The 17,975-nt window shown below is 39.1% G+C and overlaps 1 protein-coding gene across 1 annotated transcript; it reads right to left on the bottom strand.

The window, feature by feature from the left end:
- Positions 1-244: 244 nt before the first annotated feature.
- TALDO1 (transaldolase 1) lies at positions 245-11,674 on the bottom strand. The gene is made up of 8 exons (XM_026706630.2): positions 11,325-11,674; positions 6,026-6,149; positions 5,200-5,307; positions 4,145-4,276; positions 2,007-2,182; positions 1,457-1,654; positions 840-985; positions 245-585 (listed from the first exon to the last, which is right to left on the bottom strand). Exons 1-8 carry the CDS (start codon positions 11,419-11,421, stop codon positions 553-555), a joined length of 1,014 nt encoding a protein of 337 aa, XP_026562415.1. The 5' UTR covers positions 11,422-11,674; the 3' UTR covers positions 245-552.
- Positions 11,675-17,975: the final 6,301 nt, after the last annotated feature.

Genomic DNA, 17,975 nt, shown 5'->3' with positions numbered 1-17,975 from the left:
AAATCTTTGATTTGTACAATTCAACCGTGTACATAATCTTTCTTCCTCCTTTTTCCCCCACAGCAATAACCCTGTGAGACATCATTCATTCTACAAGAACTGTAGGGAAGCTCCTCATAATTTTAAGAATGGAATGTTTATAAAACACACTTGTTCAACTCTTACAGTGATTTTGTTTGTAGAAATAGCGTGTATAAATCCTTCAAATGGAGGCCTTGCCTCAATAGGAGTCAACAAAGCTGTATAAAATGTAGTACATTTTATTCTTTTGGAATGCATTTATACATCAGAATGTTTTATCATTATTATTAGTAGTAGTACCTTGAAGAAAAAAGCAAGGCAATTGGTCCTTTATGCATCTGCAATATAGTGAAGAATAAAAAAATTGGTAATGCAGAATTGTAATATTACAATCCTCATATATAAAAGCACAGCAGACCCGAAGAATCTTTTCTCTGCAAATTCATACAGAAATCTGTGAATACAGAAAATCTTTTCCTATGCAGCATGTAAATCTTTACATCTATTTAGCATCCATTAAATTTGCCATGTCTACTTTCCATTCGCAGTACCGAACATCCGTTCCTAAAAAAGAAGAAAAAATATATAAATAGGCACATTGGTTGCAAACATTTTAAGAAATCATTGTTATTTAATGTACAAGAAAAGATTGACAAATAGGATTTAACCTATTTAAGGCCAATGCAGCATATGCAGTAGCACTGAAAACCAGAAAATAACTTGCAAGTTATATATAGTTGAGCGTATATCGTTTTTGAATTTATATACCTAAAGTCATTAGAAATATATTTAGTAAGCCAATAATCCCTTAATCTTACCTTTATCATGACTTCCAGTTTCACTGCATCAGCAGCAAACTTTCTGATTCCATCGGACAGTTTCTCCACAGCCATTTGGTCTTCATTATGAAGCCAACGGAATGTCTTTTCATCCAGATGCACCTTCTCCAAGTCAGATTCCTGGGCTGTATTGAAGATGATAGAAGTAACCAATTATGGAAGTAGGCAATGGTATACTTTATTGTGATACAAATTGTACAGTTATCACAGGGAATGCTGAATCTCAACGTCTTACAGAAACCATTCAGTTAAACTAATATGAATACGTAGGTATTGATATTATCCTTTCAGTCCCATAGCAGAAGTATTACAGATTCTTGAACAGTAAATATATTTAATGTATCTCTTTGTATCTAATGTATCTCTTTGAGATATTAGTTATTCAGAAAGTGAACCTTACCTATTGAGCACCGAAAGAATTAACCGTTATACATATACAGCCCTCTGTAGATATTTCAGTAAAAGTAAATCCTTACACATTGAGATGATGTGGTAAAAGATCACAATTAAAGTGTTTTAATCTGTATTTAAACTGTATTGAGCAGTGTTTGTTTAGGGCTATTGGACCCCACATGTTAATAAGGCAGAAAACTTACCATCTTTGACGCTCAGCTTTGGGGTCAGTTTGCTGTTATCTTTACTGAGCTCTCCCAGAAGTTTAGGTGAAATGGTGAGAAAGTCACAGCCAGTCAATGCTTTGATTTGTCCAGTGTTCCGAAAAGAAGCTCCCATTACAATAGTTTTATAGCCAAACTTTTTGTAATAATGGTAGATTTTAGTGACACTCTTTACCCCTAAAAGAGAACATAAGGTAACTATTTAAAGCAGATGTCTCATTCTCGTGGCCCGCGGGCCAATTGCAGCTCACAGGACAATATCCTGTGGCCCCCACCGTGATATGAAAGTATAACATTTGAGGATATTTTTTTAACAAGTTTTTTTGTGGAATCCCTTATGCGGCCCAGCCTCACCCAGACTCTGCCTCCAGCGGCCCCCAGGTAAAATTGAGTTTGAGACCCCTGATTTAAAGCAATTACGGCAACTTTATTCAGGGGTAAAGAACTCTCAGAACGGCTTATTTTCAAATACTAAACATTGCAGGTTGATTCAATTGCAAACTTAATTTCTTAACACTTATTCAATTACCTGGGTCCTCTGATGGCTCATAAGTTTTTTTGTCCGTATTTGCAACATACCAATCCAGAATACGGCCAACAAAAGGAGAAATGAGGGTGACCCCTGCTTCTGCACAAGCAACTGCCTGAGCAAAGGAAAAGAGCAGGGTCATGTTACAATGAATCCCGTGTTGTTCTTCAAGGATCCTATGAGGTAAAACAGAGCAAATGATTTTTTCCTATCAGCCTCACTTCTGTTACGCATGCAATTTTATTCAATGCTGTATATACAATTTTATTTTAAATGTTACTTTAAAAAAAAAAGAAATGTCTTATCAGGGATCAGGACACTTTGTTTTCTTTGTGGTTAGTGGGATATGGGCAACAGTATGTTGCCAAGTGGTCTCTGTGTTATAGATCCTAGCTTTCATAGAATAGCAGAAGGACAATTGGAACAAAATAGAATTTCAGCTTTCTTTGTGGCATACAGAGTAAGACATGCCAAGATAGACTGGTATTATTGATAGCATTAGGAGGGAAGGCTACTTGTGACATGACTATGACTACTTCTCTCTTTTATTACAAAGTGTTCTGTGAAAGTTTTGACTGATGAAACATGATGGGTCAAATGGTCTCATCTCACAATGATCTCAGCATATGGAAATGGCAACTCAGACTGTAATGTGATCCAGGAAGGGATAAATGAATGTGATGCTGCAGGGCAAATTCTTCTGTTAGTCAACATGAACGGATGAACAGGAATATAAAAGGTACATGAAAACTGAGTCAGCAACACATTAGAATGATTGCTTGGTCAGTATCTACTTATAAAAACATCTCCAAGGTTTGAACACATTGTTTAAACATATTCATCTGGTCAAATGGCAAAAGAAAAAAATTAAATCTGAAATGATTTATTTATTCATTGATAAATAAAGATTGAGAGAATCAATTAAGGATGCACAGGTAATAAGGAGGTTCTGAATGTTAAATAAAATGCTTTTTGGGTAATATTAAGAGTGAATCCTGGGAAAATGTACATGGAAGAAAGGAAAGAAGAGAAAGAAAGAAGACTATAAAATAACTGAAAGAAGCCATACAAGTTAGGAAACCATAGAGAGAACTGGTCCATAGAATTGCCGAGAATCAGAGCTGACTGAATAGACAGCATCATCATAGATACTGAATATTCCAAGGAAAACTATAGGTCTGAAAACTGAAATATAATATTGAAATATAACATTTCTGATAGAGAAAATGGAGTGGATGGTTGCAAATTATAGATACCTAGCAAAAAAATTAGAGCAAGTAGATGAATTTATGTACCTTGCTAGAATGTTTCTATAAATTGGGGTATTAGATGATGCATGGCAGATCTCTTCGAAGGAAAAAAAAAGTGTTTTCATATTGTCTTCCTAACAAAAAAGACTGTAATTCCAGCAGATTTAGATAAATTTCAATTTATTTTTAATGAAAGCAGGCAACCCTTCTCCATATTATTAATTAGGAAAAAAGCCAGTGATATTGGTGATTTCCAATTCTATATAATGGAAAAGCAAAGAGATTAAGGTTTTAAATAATTTTAAAATCTTAGCCTTTTTCCTTCCTCAGTTTACCTAATCCAAAGTGTCTAACCCCTTTAATAATAGGTGTATAGATGTGCAGAACTATTCACCTGATTTATACTATATTGAGCTGGAAACGTATCTTGAGCATATCAAAGAGAAAACGGAAGTGAATCTTTAAAGCTCTAACATTAAAATATAGGTGGAATAAAATATCTGAGAATAGAAAGTACGTCATTCACCACACATAGAGCAGCAACATGATTATCAGACATAAGAATAGCTGCTTTTATACCCACTATCACAGCTCATCACCAGTGCCAAATGGACAAGAAAAAAATGTATCTTGAAAGAAATGAAAATGACTGTTTTAACTGCATGTTTCCCCCCCTCCCCCACGTTAAATGGAAATGAAAACTGGCTATGTCAGAGGAAACCTCAAAGATGAATGTAATCAGAATAAGCTATTTTAATAAGTGTATATGGTGAAAGTAGTCAAGATAGGATTAAGATAGAAATTCCTATGTAAAAAATGACAAACAGGGAATATAAAATAGCTATCAAATGAGTCTTATATCCGTACTACTGTTCCTGGTACACTTACTTGCCAGCTTGGATGCCCTCCCATGTTGATGACAGCTTGATGAGGATACGATCTTTGCTAATTCCTATATCTTTATAAAGATCTATGAATTGTCTGGCTCTCTTAACCATGCCTTCTTTATCAAAAGACAACCTTTAAAATAAAAAGATATATTTTTTGTTTCATTATAATTTGTGTAAACTAGTCAAGTAGGCAAATATGCAAAGATATGGGATGCAACTTTCATGCCTTTCTATACCACTGCCAACCTCAGTCTTCTGCTTAAGAAGTCGATGTCATTAGGTGAAAACACGATTAAAATTGCCAGCTTTGGAATATCTATTTATCATGCGCCATTTCTACTTCTGCATTAATTGTCTTAAACATTACATCCCATCAAATAAAATAATTTGAATAACATTAAAGAAACAAATACCGTTAAGAAAATTAGTATCTTTATAATAATAGGACAACAAAGGGCTTATTCAAAGGCCTTTCTAAACAAGATCTTCAGCTGGAAGCCTTCAGAGGAACCATGAATGGTAAGCAAAACAAAAGACCCCAGTACATAGATGCAAATAAGAGGATGGCCATCTCTCTAATCCATGCAAGAGAGACTAACTGGTTTAATAGAACAAAAAAGGGCTTTGGGCTGGAGCCCCTTGTTGGGTATGTGATTTGTTGTGTTGATCAGATCTGCCATCTGTTTTTGTTTTTTGTTATATTTTTATCTGAATGGGTTATCTGTTCTGTTTTTATGCTGTGAGCCACTCAGAGTCATACCTCCACTGATAATCTTCACAGGCTCATAGGCAACATTATGAGAGCCAATGTAGTATTGGAGCTACAAAGTTAGACTAGAAGTAGGAAGACCCAGATTCAAGTCCATCTTCAGGCTCAGGTATTCTGGGTCAGATAGTCAGGCCAGCCTATCTGTTTTTTTTTTCTTCTTATGGGAAAAAATAAGATGGGGGATGCATGTCACTTTGATTTCCTGAAGTACAGTCTGGATATAAATCAATCAATCCAACAAACAAATATAAATAATATATTTGATGAATTCAGAAAATATTCACCTTGCATCTACTTCTGTGGACACACGGCCAGGTATCCTTTTCAGTATTTCTGCCCCAAACAGTACAAAAAGCTTATCGCAAGCATTTGTAACTTGTTCATTTTCTGACCTAGAATTGTATAATAACCAAAGTAGTTGTTCATGTACTGAGGAAAAAATGTGACAATCTATAAAAATAAATGAGTCAGATTGGAACAGTAATATTAATTCTTTGCACAATGTTCTGAAGTTTACAGTCAGTTTAATGCAGTGGTTAAGATGCCAAACTAGAAAATAGGAGATGAATAAATTCTAGTCCTGCTTTAAGCATAAAGCCAGCTAAGGGACATTGAGCCAGTCACCTTCTCAACTCTAGGAAGAAGGCAATGGCAAATCACTTCTGAAATCTTACCTAGAAAACCATAGGGACTTGTCCAAGCCAGTTACCAGGAGTCATCACTGACTCAAAGGTGTGCACATGTACATATACATATGTTCTGAGCTTTATCAACATTAATCTAAGTCTCTAGCTCCTAGGACAAAAGTGATTAATGCAACCTCAATAGAGGCCTCTATTTAAACCTCTGACACATTCCCTAGTGGTGCACTTGAGCCAACTATTCTTCTCTTCCTTCTTCCTTCTGTAATGAGAAAGAACTGGGAGTGGCTGTTAGTTTGCAAAATGGGCTTTGACTTCCTCTATTCTGTTATTATTCTTATTTCTTTATCCTGGTTTAAATCTGACAGTATCTTATGTTAAGGTGAAAGATAACAGAGTGAGGACACATATTGATAATACCAACTAAGTATCAAAACTGCAAAACTAGAACCTTGGCAAACTTACTCACCCACCAAGTTTCTTTCCATACGCAATAGCATCTTCTACCAGCTGCTGATAGGCTGGCATCTGAGCTGCAGCTAGTATCAGGGATGGGTTGGTAGTAGCATCTAGAGGCTTGTACTCTTCGATAGCTGTAGAAAGGAAAGCAACAAACAAGAATAAAAAGGTTGGGGGCATGGATGTTAGCCTCTCAGTTTGATAAGAATTTTTTTAAGGGTATGCAATAAGATGGAGCAATGTAATTCATGTAGTTATTCAAATGCCAGAAATTATGTTTGCATATAATATGATTGAGAGCTAATAATTAAGAAGAGACAGATACAGTTCTTAGTAAAATTAGCAGCTAGGGTATATTATTCAAAGACTCATTCAAAGTCATGTAGGAAGTTGATATTAGGATATTAGGCTGTTCTCCATAACATCTTTCTTGTTATGTCCTCTATTGATTAACATGATTTTTACCATGGTGCAAACAGATTTCAATATGCTGTACAGATACAATCCACTAAATGAAATCAGTCTAAAAAGAGCAATGTAACAACAGAAAAAAAATAATCTGGAAAAACATGATATGTCTTTGGCACCGACGTAAAAGGCAAATTCAAGTTAGTGTCAGTGAGAACGTTACTAAAGAGAAATCCCTAATAAAAAAGCACTTCAGTTAAGTGACCTCTTATTCATAATGTGAAAATATGCAGTCAAACCAAGATCTACAATGTGAATCTAACTCAGAGTGTAATAATTAATGAAAATATAGTTGAACAAAAATAGAAATTTAACAAGAAAAGAAAAGAAAAATCTACAAAAGAAAAACCCCAACAGAATGAAACGTATTCCTATGGAGGAAAAGTTCTGAGGCAAAGACTCAGAAAGTTTCAGGGTTGGTAAGAAATCTAGAGGTTTTCCATGTATTCTCTAATTTGTTTCTTTTTACACAAGGGGGCATTTTTAAAATGACATCTGCTGTATGAGCCTCGGTGGTGCAGTGGTTAGAGTGCAATACTGCAAGCTACTTCTACTGCAGTTTGGCAGATCGAATCCCACCAGGCTCAAGGTTGACTCAGCCTTCCATCCTTCTGAGGTGGGTAAAATGAGAACCCAGATTGTTGGGGCCAATAGGCTGACTCTGTAAACTGCTTTGAGAGGGCTGTAAAGCCGTATATAAGTTCAAATGCTATTGCTATAATATCACTTTGGGAGTTTGCAAGCTTGTTTGATAGGTTATACGGAATCAATTATACAGGTTGCTTACAACTTACAATCAATCGTTCAAAATTACAATAGCATTGAAAAAAGTGATTTATGAACAGCTTACACTATTATGACCATTGCATCATCCCCATGGTCATGCTTGCCAACTGGCATGTATGTATTTATGAGGCAAGCAAAGTCAATGGGGGAAACCAGATTTGCTTAATGACCAAACAATTCACGTAACAACTGCAGTGATTCACTTAACAACTATGGCAAGAAAGCTCATAAAATGGGGCAAAACTCACTTAGCAGCTATCTTGCTTAGCAACGGAAATGGATTCAATTGTGGTCATTAAGTCGAGAACTATCTCTATATAATAGAAGATATACTGTATATTGAAGACTGCTCAATCTTCAGTCAAAACAATATTTAAGCTGTGAAAAAATGTGAAATATAATTGAGTGCTGATGAATAAATTACCTGTTTCAGTACTTTTCACTAAAGAAAACCTTGGTCAAGAATACAAATGGATAATTCAGCTTGCCCATTTGACAATATATTCAAATTAATGTGTGTTCCCTACAGTCTATCAAGCATGTAATTATATATATTTGGAGCTCAAAAGCTTTTTATTTTGGAATAAATCCATAAAACTCAGGTTTTTGTAATGAATAGCTTAGGTTCTGCCTTTACTTATAATACCAGTGTATCCTGAAAACCAATGTTTGATTAAAAGTCTATCCAATTGTTCAGTTGCTACAAATCTGAGGACTAATTTTTAATTGTTCAGATATAAGCAGCCAATTACCATAAATTTGAGACTAAATTAACCCTGGTTAATCTTTTCTTTTTTTACTTTTAGTGTAACTTTGGTTAGTAACCAGTATTCTTCAAAGCATAAAAAGCAATACAGCTTTGTTTCAAACCTCTGAATAGCAAGTGTCATAGAATAGAATTTAATTAAGATCAAAATGATACCCAATTATGCAAACTGTTTTTTGTGAACTTCTTCATTTACGTAGATTTAGGAAGTACTATTTACTCCATTCCCTCTTTCAACATTTCAATGCAGTCTTCTGTTAATAAGTTATTGGGAACAGAATTTCTGTTACCAAGTGACATGGTTTTAAAGAACAATGTTACATGACTGCATCATTTAGTGATGACAATCCTGAGAATCCCCATTGCCGTCGTTAAACAAGGACCTTCCTTGCAACTTCCTGCTAGCTTCCCACAAGCAAAATCAGTGAGGAAGCTGGCAGAAAGTTGCAAGTCTCAGGTGGTTTGCAAGCTGGCCAGGAGACAGGAAAATGGCTGCTGCTGGCCAGTGCTGTGTGACACAAACACAGTGAGGCTTGGGTTGGCTGCTGCTGGATGTGGAAGAATTATCTGAGCATCTTCTAGTCTTCGCTGCCAGCTTCCCCACTGACTTCACTTATGTGAAGCCGGCAGGGAAAGTCGCAAATGGCGACCATGTGACTACAGAATGCCACAACAAACACCCAGATTGCAATCGCATGACCCCAGAAGTGCTGGGATGACCAGAACTTCAAGGACTGGTTGTAAGTTCCGCTCATTCAGCCATCGTAACTTTGAACTTTCTCTTACAGTAAACAGGTGTATTTAATAAGTTACAGACAAATATTGCATCTGTATCATCTACACTCTGAGCACATTTTTGCCTTTGAATAGAAAGCACTGTGCAGTAAACAGCCAATATCTGCAGTTCTTACCATATCAAGATCCAGATGTGTGTTATCCCACATCCACTTGCAAAAAAATAAAATAGATTTTGATATATTGTGCATATGCATATGACTATTACCCTGTCCATATTCAAAGGCTGACTCAAATAATTTGCAGGGTGATCTACCAAAAGTAAAATTCATGTCTGTGTATGACAATGCACATGCACTGTAATGTAGAAATAACTATTTCTGAACTGGCTTGTCTAAGTACATTTTTACATTCCAAAATGCTACATAGGCAGGCTAGAAAATTGTGCTTTTCATGGTTAAGGTCCCTGTAGGTGATTTGAACTTAGATATGCTGGTAATCATCTCCAACTACTTAAGGAGGACATACCATACCAAAGTACTTTGCAAAGTTACCCAAGTGGCATCACAGAAACCCACATAGCCATGTGATATTCTTAAATATATTGTGCAATATTTGCATAGAAAATGTACAAAAGTATTTTTACATCAAATATTTAACACCATCACATATAGAGGGTAATTTCCTGCTCTGCAAGTTTTTTTCTCAAGTTAAAAATATTTTTTTCTTGTCAAAATCTGCTAACTCATAGTCCAACAGCAAGATTCCATCACCTGTTAAGCAACAGGAAGAAGAAATGTCTTTCATAAGACCATTTACATAATAGTTCATAATGGTTATTAAGTATTAGTTAATATTTCATGTTAGGTTAGATTATCTGAGCAACTTTTACCCTGAGAAATGACTACTATCCATGTATAATATACATTGGCAATCTAAACAATAGATCGAAATATTAAATTTTGCAAGCAATACTATTTTATGCAATTTTATAGACAGAGTAGTGGTAGAATACATAGGAGCTCTGTAAACAGATCAGCTTACTTATTTATAAAAGCTGATTTTTAAATAGCATTTAAATAGAAAAGCATATTAAGAGCCAATTTTAATAGCATTTAATAGAAAACCATATTATGATTCTTTTCAGCCAAGTCCAAGAAGAATTAAGCTAGGATTTGAAAAAAATCAATAGGTATATCCTCCAGAAAAACATAAATATCAATTACTTGCAAAACTATGAAGACTAACAGTTAAGAGAGTTAAGCTGTGAGAGTTTAAAAGATTATCTGAAAGATTTTAAATATGTATACAAAGTTTTAATAATTGACAATTATTGGGCAGCAAGTACATTTAACAAATTATCACTTATCTATACTACTTCTGCTTTTGTGTAAATAATGTTTTCTAAGTGGCTTATATCACTCCACAATAACAGAGGTGGGACGCTTTTGATGCTGCTCCTTGTGGAAAGGAATACTGGGCAGTGTTAAAAATGCTACTGGATACTAGTAATATGTAAACTTTTGTAAAGCCTTGCATTTAGAATGAATTGAAGTAAAATTCTTAATCTAGGGGTCCCCAAACTTGGCAACTTTAAGACTTGTGGACTTCATCTCCCAGAATTGTCCAGCCAGCTGTGCTGAATGATTTGATTTGATTGATTGATTGAATCTCCAGCCTGGAAAATTCTGGGAGTTGAAGTCCACAAGTCTTAAAGTTGCCAAGTTTGGGGACCTCTGCCTTAATCCCTAGAACTAAATTGGGTATGACAGCAGCAAAATACAGCAATTGCATGAAGACCTGACACACATGTAGTATTTGTAAGCACAGAAGGTAGAGCAATTAATCCACATTGTTTTCTTGGCAACAAAACAGAAGTGGAATGTCAATTTCTTCTTCTGAGATTTTTTTTTTGCCCCCCAAAACATCTTAGCTTAATCTATAGCTATGAGACCTTCTGGTGGCCTCTCCCATTCAAGTATTAACTAAGTTTGATTTTTTTCCAAGCTCCCTCATAAACAGGGTAGCCTTAAATTGCCCATGAAAACAAAATCGGAATCCAATAAAACAGCACCTTTTTTGAAGTCAAGTCGGAGAAAGCTTATGAACATCCCAACATTGCAGAGAGCTTCTAAATCAAGAGCCTTCAAACTTGGCAAGATTCAGACTTCAACTCCCAGAATTCCTGCGCTAACATGACTGGTAGAGGATTTCTGGGAGTTGAAGTCCACAAGTCTTAAAGCTGTCAAGTTTGAAGACCCCCTGTTCTAAATGAGTGGGTAGCCTTATTATTAGGCCTGTTTATGCAAAAATAAGCATTGCACCGGGCTACGAAAAACACGACTTCCCCATCTCTCCCCTCTTAAACTGGCCTTGCCTTCAGGCGGGGAGATAAAGGCGACGGGAGTTCAACCGTGCCCGGAAGAAACCATGAGGAAAGGGCACGAAATCCAGCCGGATCGGACTCGATAGGGAACCCCAGAGGTCAAAGGAGCTCTCCCCCCCGTTCCTGACGACCTCTCCCGGATCCCCAAAAGGGATCGTCGCCCCTCACCGTGGAAATCTCCCGTATCGGCCACCACGGTAGTGTGTTGCTTGAGCTGCTCCAGCGCCGACTCCATCTTCTGCTTTTTCACGGGGGAAACTGACATGGTCGCGCGCGGTTGCGAAGAAATCAGGAGGCGCGGCTGAGTCGTTTCCGTAGCCTCGGACGGGAAATCCAGGGGATCGGCACGCGGCTTCCGGGCTTGCGCCGCACGAAGGTGTGTAGCGGTGCGCGTGTGTGTGTGAGACAAGCGGCCGCGGGCTTCTTTGGCGGAAGACAGAAGGGCGGGCAGAGGCAGAGGCCGGCGCCTACGTCATCACGGAACCCGTTCCCCGCCTCTCGAGCCTTCTCTCTCTCTCTCTCTCTCTCTCCCTTCCAAAGAGCGCCGGGGTGCGCAAAGGCTGCCCTGGGCAATGGGGAGACAGGCGATTGGTTGTAGCCTTTGGTTTTTCCTGCTCGGCAGCCAATCAGGATTGCTCTGGGCTGCCGGACGAGCAGGCGGTGCCTTGGCCTTAATTTAAATTCTCAGCATTGAAAGGGCACATTTGAGAGACAAGGTGTTACATAAATCAGCCTCGTTTCTCCCCCTCCCCGCCTGCAATCTTGCGTTGGACTCCTCGGTTTTACCTAATATGTTTTTTTTTTTAATATTGTTGTATTATAAAAAATAAAATACAAAACAGTAAAACAAGCAACGAAACAAAACAGAAATATACTTTCAATCCTAATAATAATAAAAAAAATAGAGGAAAAAATGGTCAATTAAATTTTAATCCATTAAATTTAACAGGTAGGATCCACCCTGGCTGGGTGCTGGGGGAAAACACATAGAGGTTTAGCTCAACCTGTTGAATGCTTTTTCTTCTGTCTTCATAAATATGTAAAGAGAAGAAAAAGCAGCCAACAGGTTGAGCTAAACATTACACTAATCTTCAAATCCCTCTTAACCATCTATTATTATATTTAGCATGTAGAATGGACACAATATGCTTTTTTGAGTCCTTAATGGCTTAAAACTGAGGAATTAATCAAGTAAAATATCACTGACCATTTGAAAGACAGCTTCTGAGAGCCAGTTTGGCCTAGGATAGAAACCAGGAGATGGTGCATTTTAGTCCAGCCTTGGGCATGAAAGCTGGCTGGGCGAGTTTGGCCTGGTCACTCACTCTCAGCCTACAATGTCAGGTTCAGGAGCACAACTCATGTGTCAATATTAGGTTGTGCCAGAAAAAGCATATCATGCATTGGGGGGAAACCCCAAGAAGAAAAAAGTTTGTTAAAAATATAGGAGTAGGCTTGCAAGAGAGTCCCACATGATTTACTTCATTTCATACATTGTTTAACATATGGATTGTACAAAGAGTTTTGTTGCAAGGTGCAGTCTGGACCAAAAGTTTATACTTCCAAGCTTTGAGGCTCATGCTGGAGCCCATCCTCAGGGAACTTCCCTTTTTCCAGAATACGTGCACTGAGCGGTACTAAAGTTATATTTATATAGTGCTTGTTAGATATGGGCTAGATTGAAGAGGCAGGACAATGGTAGAAGGAAAGGATTTCTTTATTTAGCTCTGAACAAAAGATTGCTGCTTGGTGTGCTTGCTGTTCTTTTTGCAGGCTGCTGTCCACAATTTCAGCCACTTATGGCTGGTTCGTTTTCCCGCCTGGAAAATGAACCAATGGGAGAAGTCTGACATCACTGACTTTTCCCCATTGAATATCTAACACCCCTCCCCTCCTAGAAGAAGCATTCATCTGATCAGCTCTCACTCACAGACATAATTACATAAGTAGGAGGGACTCCTGTGAGTGTGACTGGACCTTCACAGTTCACACACCACCACCACCACCCCGGTGGCAAACTGACTAGTTGGGTCTGTTGTCACTCCAGAGCCAGCCTCAGGATTTTTCAGGGGCAGGGCTGGCTCCGACGGAACAGAGGGCTCTGAGTTTCTTTGCTGGATTTTCCCCCTTCAGCTAAATTATCCTGCGGTGTACTTGAGTTTGAGGCTCACCCTAGAGTGGGGAGGCTTGTGTTTTCAGTATTTGTAGTTGTTAGGGTTGGTCTTACCTCTCTATGTTGTGTTTCTGTTTCTGAGGTTTTCTGGTCATTCAGATTCTGTTCCAATCATCCCCGGAGTTGGTCTATGTGCCTGCTCCATATTTTCCTGTCTTCTAGTTCTACTCTATAAGATCGGGGGCCTGTGACTTGCACTACTCGTGCAGGGACCCATGCCCCCCCCTCATAGTTGTGAGCATAGACCGATTGACCTATGTTCAAATATCTGCATTTACTCATCGAATCTGCGGGTGTGCTTGGATTGTAGTGTGGGTGTAATCTATCTAGCTCTGATCTTAACTTCCACCCCATTAAAAGTTCTGCTGGACTTCTGTGTGTGGCGGCCGAAGGTGTGATATGTTGTATCATTAAGAATTTGTCTATTTTCATTTGTCAATCCCCTGATCCCATTTTTGCTAAGGTTTCCTTTGTGGACCTTATGGCTCTCTCTGCCTGCCCGTTATTCTGGGCGTGTCCAGGTGCTGATAATGAGTGGCAGATTCCCTGTTCAGCTAGGAAACATTCAAAATTGTTTGCTGTGAATTGGGGCCCATTATCCGATACCACAACATCTGGTAACCCATGTGTGGCAAACAATTTCCTCAATATCTTAATCACAGCATCATTTTATGATTGTTACTTCCACTCACTTTGAATATGCATCAACAGTTATTAGAAATGTTTGCCCCTACATTGCCCCTGCCCGGTCTGTATGTATTCTAGACCAAGGTGGTTTTGGTGATTCCCATTCTAGGGTTGGTGCTGAAGGGGGTGCGGGTCCAGATTCCTGACAAGGTGTACAACCTGCAACCCATTTTTCAATTTCCTTATCCATTCTCGGCCACCAAGTATAACTTCTGGCTAATACTTTCATTCTTACTAGCCCTCATGCAACATTCTTAAGACTTGTTCTCTCAGCGTCTCGGGTATCACAACTCTATCCCCCCCCCCACAGCAAACACCCTTTAATTACAGACAATTCATATTGCCGAATTTTAAATGGTTTAAAGTCACCTTCCAGCGCTTCCTCTGGCCATCCCCTCAACACCCAGTTTAAAATACGCACCTGAGTTTTGTCTTTGGCTGAGTGTTTGGCTATCTCTGATGCTGTGATAGGGCCGGTGGCGATGTCTTCAATGAGGAGTATGGATGTGGCTGGAGCTGGGTCTTCAACAGGTTCCGGAAGGGGGCAAGGGCTGAGTGCATCTGCATGAGTTATGGTCTTGCCCAGTCAATGTATAAGGCGATAGTTATATGCAGCTAAGAAAACAGTCCATCATGTCATTCTAGGGGACAATATTTTTGGTGTTGGTTTGTTTCCTGCTATGATGCCTAGGAGTGGTTTGTGGTCTGTGACTAGTTCAAATTGTCTCCCATAAAGATATTCATGAAAATGCTTAATGCCTGCTACTACAGCCAGTGCTTCCTTATCTAGCTGGCTGTAATTCCGTTCAGCTTTGGATAAAGTTTTTGAGTAGAAAGCAATGGGTGCTCCTCTGCCATTCAGGAATTTTATGGCTGAGAATGGCCCCTACCCCAAAGGAGATGCATCACATGTTAGTGAAAGAGGTAATGTTTCATTATATTGTACTAGAACACTGTTAGAAGTTAGGAGTCCTTTTGTGGATTCAAATGCAGTTGCTTCTCTGTGCCCCCAAGTCCATTCTGCATTTTTATCAAGAAGTCTGTGAAGTGGTTCATCAACTGTCGCTTTCTGTAAACTGTAAAAGTTTAAAAGTCCCAGGAAAGCTTGTAATTCTGTTTTGTTTGTTGGAGCGGGAGCTTCCTTAACTGCTTTTATTTTACTATCAGTGGGGTGTATACCTGTCTCAACAATTAGATATCCCAGAAATTCAACACTTGGTACTGCTATGTGACATTTCTCTTTTTTGAGTTTAAGGCCAGCTTCTTGAAATCTGCTCAAGACAAGCCTTAGTCTTTGTTTAAGTTGTTCTTTGTCCTCTGCTGCCACGAGGACATAATCAAAATAAGGTACCACCACCACAATGACCTGTAGTAGGCGTTCCATTAAGCTTTGAAATAGTCCAGGGGCTAAGCTGACCCCAAATTGCAGTCTTTTGCATTTGAAAGCACCCGTGTGTTACAATGGTCTGAGCTTCTGCTGTTTCTTCATCCACAGGTAACTGCTGATAGGCTTGAGCCAAGTCTAATTTGGCAAAAATTTTCCCCTTTCGTATTGAATGCAACAGATGTTGTACAACTGGCACTGGGTATACGCTCTGTTGCAATTCAGTATTAAGTGAAATTTTATAATTAGCACAGATTCTAATTGGCCCACCTGGCTTAACTGGAGTGACTATAGGGGTCTCCCACTTAGCGTGATCAACTGGCTCTAGTATTCCCTGGGCTATGAGTTTATCTAATTGTTCATCCACTTTGGATTTCAAGGAGAAAGGGACTTGCCTTGGTTTTATTCTGACAGGGGGAACTTTTGGATCAAGGTTGAGGGAAATAGGGGTCCCCTTATACTTGCCTAGGGTTCTGTCAAACACATCCTTGAATTCAGTCTGCAGGTCCTCTCTCATTTGATTGTGCTCCTCCGCTTGAGTGGTGTGGATGATCACCTCCGCTCCTATGGCTTTAAACCAGGGTTGTCCAACCTTGGCAACTTTGCGACTTGTGGACTTCAACTTCCAGAATTCCTCAGCCAGCTGGCTGAGGAATTCTGGGAGTTGAAGTCCACAAGTCATAAAGTTGCCAAGGTTGGACACCCCTGCTTTAAACCATTCTATTCTGAGGAGGCTTGGTACTTCTTTGTCCATGATGGTTAAAGGCAATTCACTGGTGAAGTTTCTGAATTTTACTGGAAAAATTCCTCTTCCTAACACGGGAATTCTATTCCCTTGGAAATCTTTTAGTATTAAACGTTGTGGTTATAGTTGTTGTCGAGTTATGCCAGGGATTGCTTCTTTTATAGTTGTCCAGGACACCATAGATATGTAGGATCTGGAGTCAACTTCCATATCACAAGGTTTTTCTCCTATTATCACTGTGATGTTGAATTTCTTTGATTTATGGTGATCAGAATGCCCCACTGTTGTGTGTTCATAGTCTCTGTCCTTCTCCATTCTATTCTCTTCCCTCCTGTAATTTGAATGAGGAGGTCTCTAAAATCCCCTTTGTTGTGGGCCATGTGGGTGATTAGGGAACCCTGCTTATCTTTGACTGGGGTATGCTGGCAGATTTGCTCTGCATGCTTCAGCAATATGCATCTCGCATTGGCCACAGATTGTATCCCTGAATTTGCAAACCGCCCGGGGGTGGTTTCCTTTACAGCCTGCACACCATAGGGGTCTCTGGCTCATCCCTTGGGGCCCTGATCTTCTATCAGGTTTTACTCTATGTATTTCTTCCTCCTCTTCTTCGGAGAGTTCTCCAATCTCCCCCTCTCCCTGATATTTGCTGGTCAGCCCCCAAGCTGAGCGAACACTCTCGGATTTCTCAATTTTAGCTGCTGTTTTTTCCGAGATTTCTGCTGCTCGGGCTTCCTCTATTACCTCTTTTAAAGAGATGCTCTTTTTAGTTATCAGCTTCCTTTGCAATCTCAGGTCCCTCATTCCAACTACAACTCTATCACAGTTATTTCCACATTTTCAGACTCACAGCCTGCAGCAATATCTTGTAGGTTTGTAAGGGTAATCATTTATGGTCTCACCTGGTTTCTGTTCTCTGCAGTAAAAGTCAAGTCAGTGAGCCAGTGACAATGCAGCAGAAGCATAATGTTTTTCTAACATCTTCTGTAATTCTTTCCATTCCATTGTTTCCATATCTCTGGGAGCAGCTAGGGTTCTAGCCGTTTTGTAGAGGCGATTTCCACAATACCCCACGAATAGACCTCTCTTCCTCTGTTCTGTTGCATCCTGCAGTGAATTTGTTTCTAAAAACATTCAAAATTGTCCCTTGTATGCGACCCAGTCATGCTTTTTTGGATCAAAAGGTTCTGGTTGAGCGTGGGTGGACATTCTGATGATCAGCATGGTGATAGCAGTGTTCTGTTGTTAGAATTTTCTGTCTTCACCTCGTTTCCTTTGTTCTCTTCTAGAATCCCATCCTCGTTGCCAGTGTTAGATATGGGCTAGATTGAAGAGGCAGGACAACGGTAGAAGGAAAGGATTTCTTTCTGATGTCACTGACTTCCCCATTGAATATCTAACAGTGCTGGTTGTGTCTAGCTTTTGTTAATTAGTGTGTTGCCGGCTATTATGTTATTGATCGTTGTTCCTTTGTACTGCCAGGTCCTAAACACCTGATAAGCTGGTCATAAATCAGCACTCCTGTTGACTCATAAGGGACTGATTCCCAGGCTTCAATAATTTCTCTAGCTATTTTTGTCCCTGCTTGGCAACAATTGTAGTAGCTGTGAAACTGAATGCGTTGCAGTGTGAGGCTACCAGCTTTGTATTAAAAGTAGTCATGCAAAGCAGTCACTGAGATGGCGACTGCTTTGCATGACTACTGAGTTGCCAGTCCCAATTGTGATCACTAAAAGAGGACTACCTATAGTTTTCTTTTGCTTTATAGATCTGCAAAAGTGGTAAGTGTGAGGATTGGTTGCAAAGTTCCTTTTTCATCCCTGTCATAAC

The sequence above is a fragment of the Pseudonaja textilis genome, chromosome 1, assembly GCF_049901715.1.
Source record: "Pseudonaja textilis isolate UNSWEBS1 chromosome 1, rPseTex1.2, whole genome shotgun sequence".
NCBI classification, from domain to species: domain Eukaryota; kingdom Metazoa; phylum Chordata; class Lepidosauria; order Squamata; family Elapidae; genus Pseudonaja; species Pseudonaja textilis.
The sequence above is the reverse complement of the archived record's forward strand: the minus strand, read 5'-3'. Positions and strand labels throughout refer to the sequence as shown.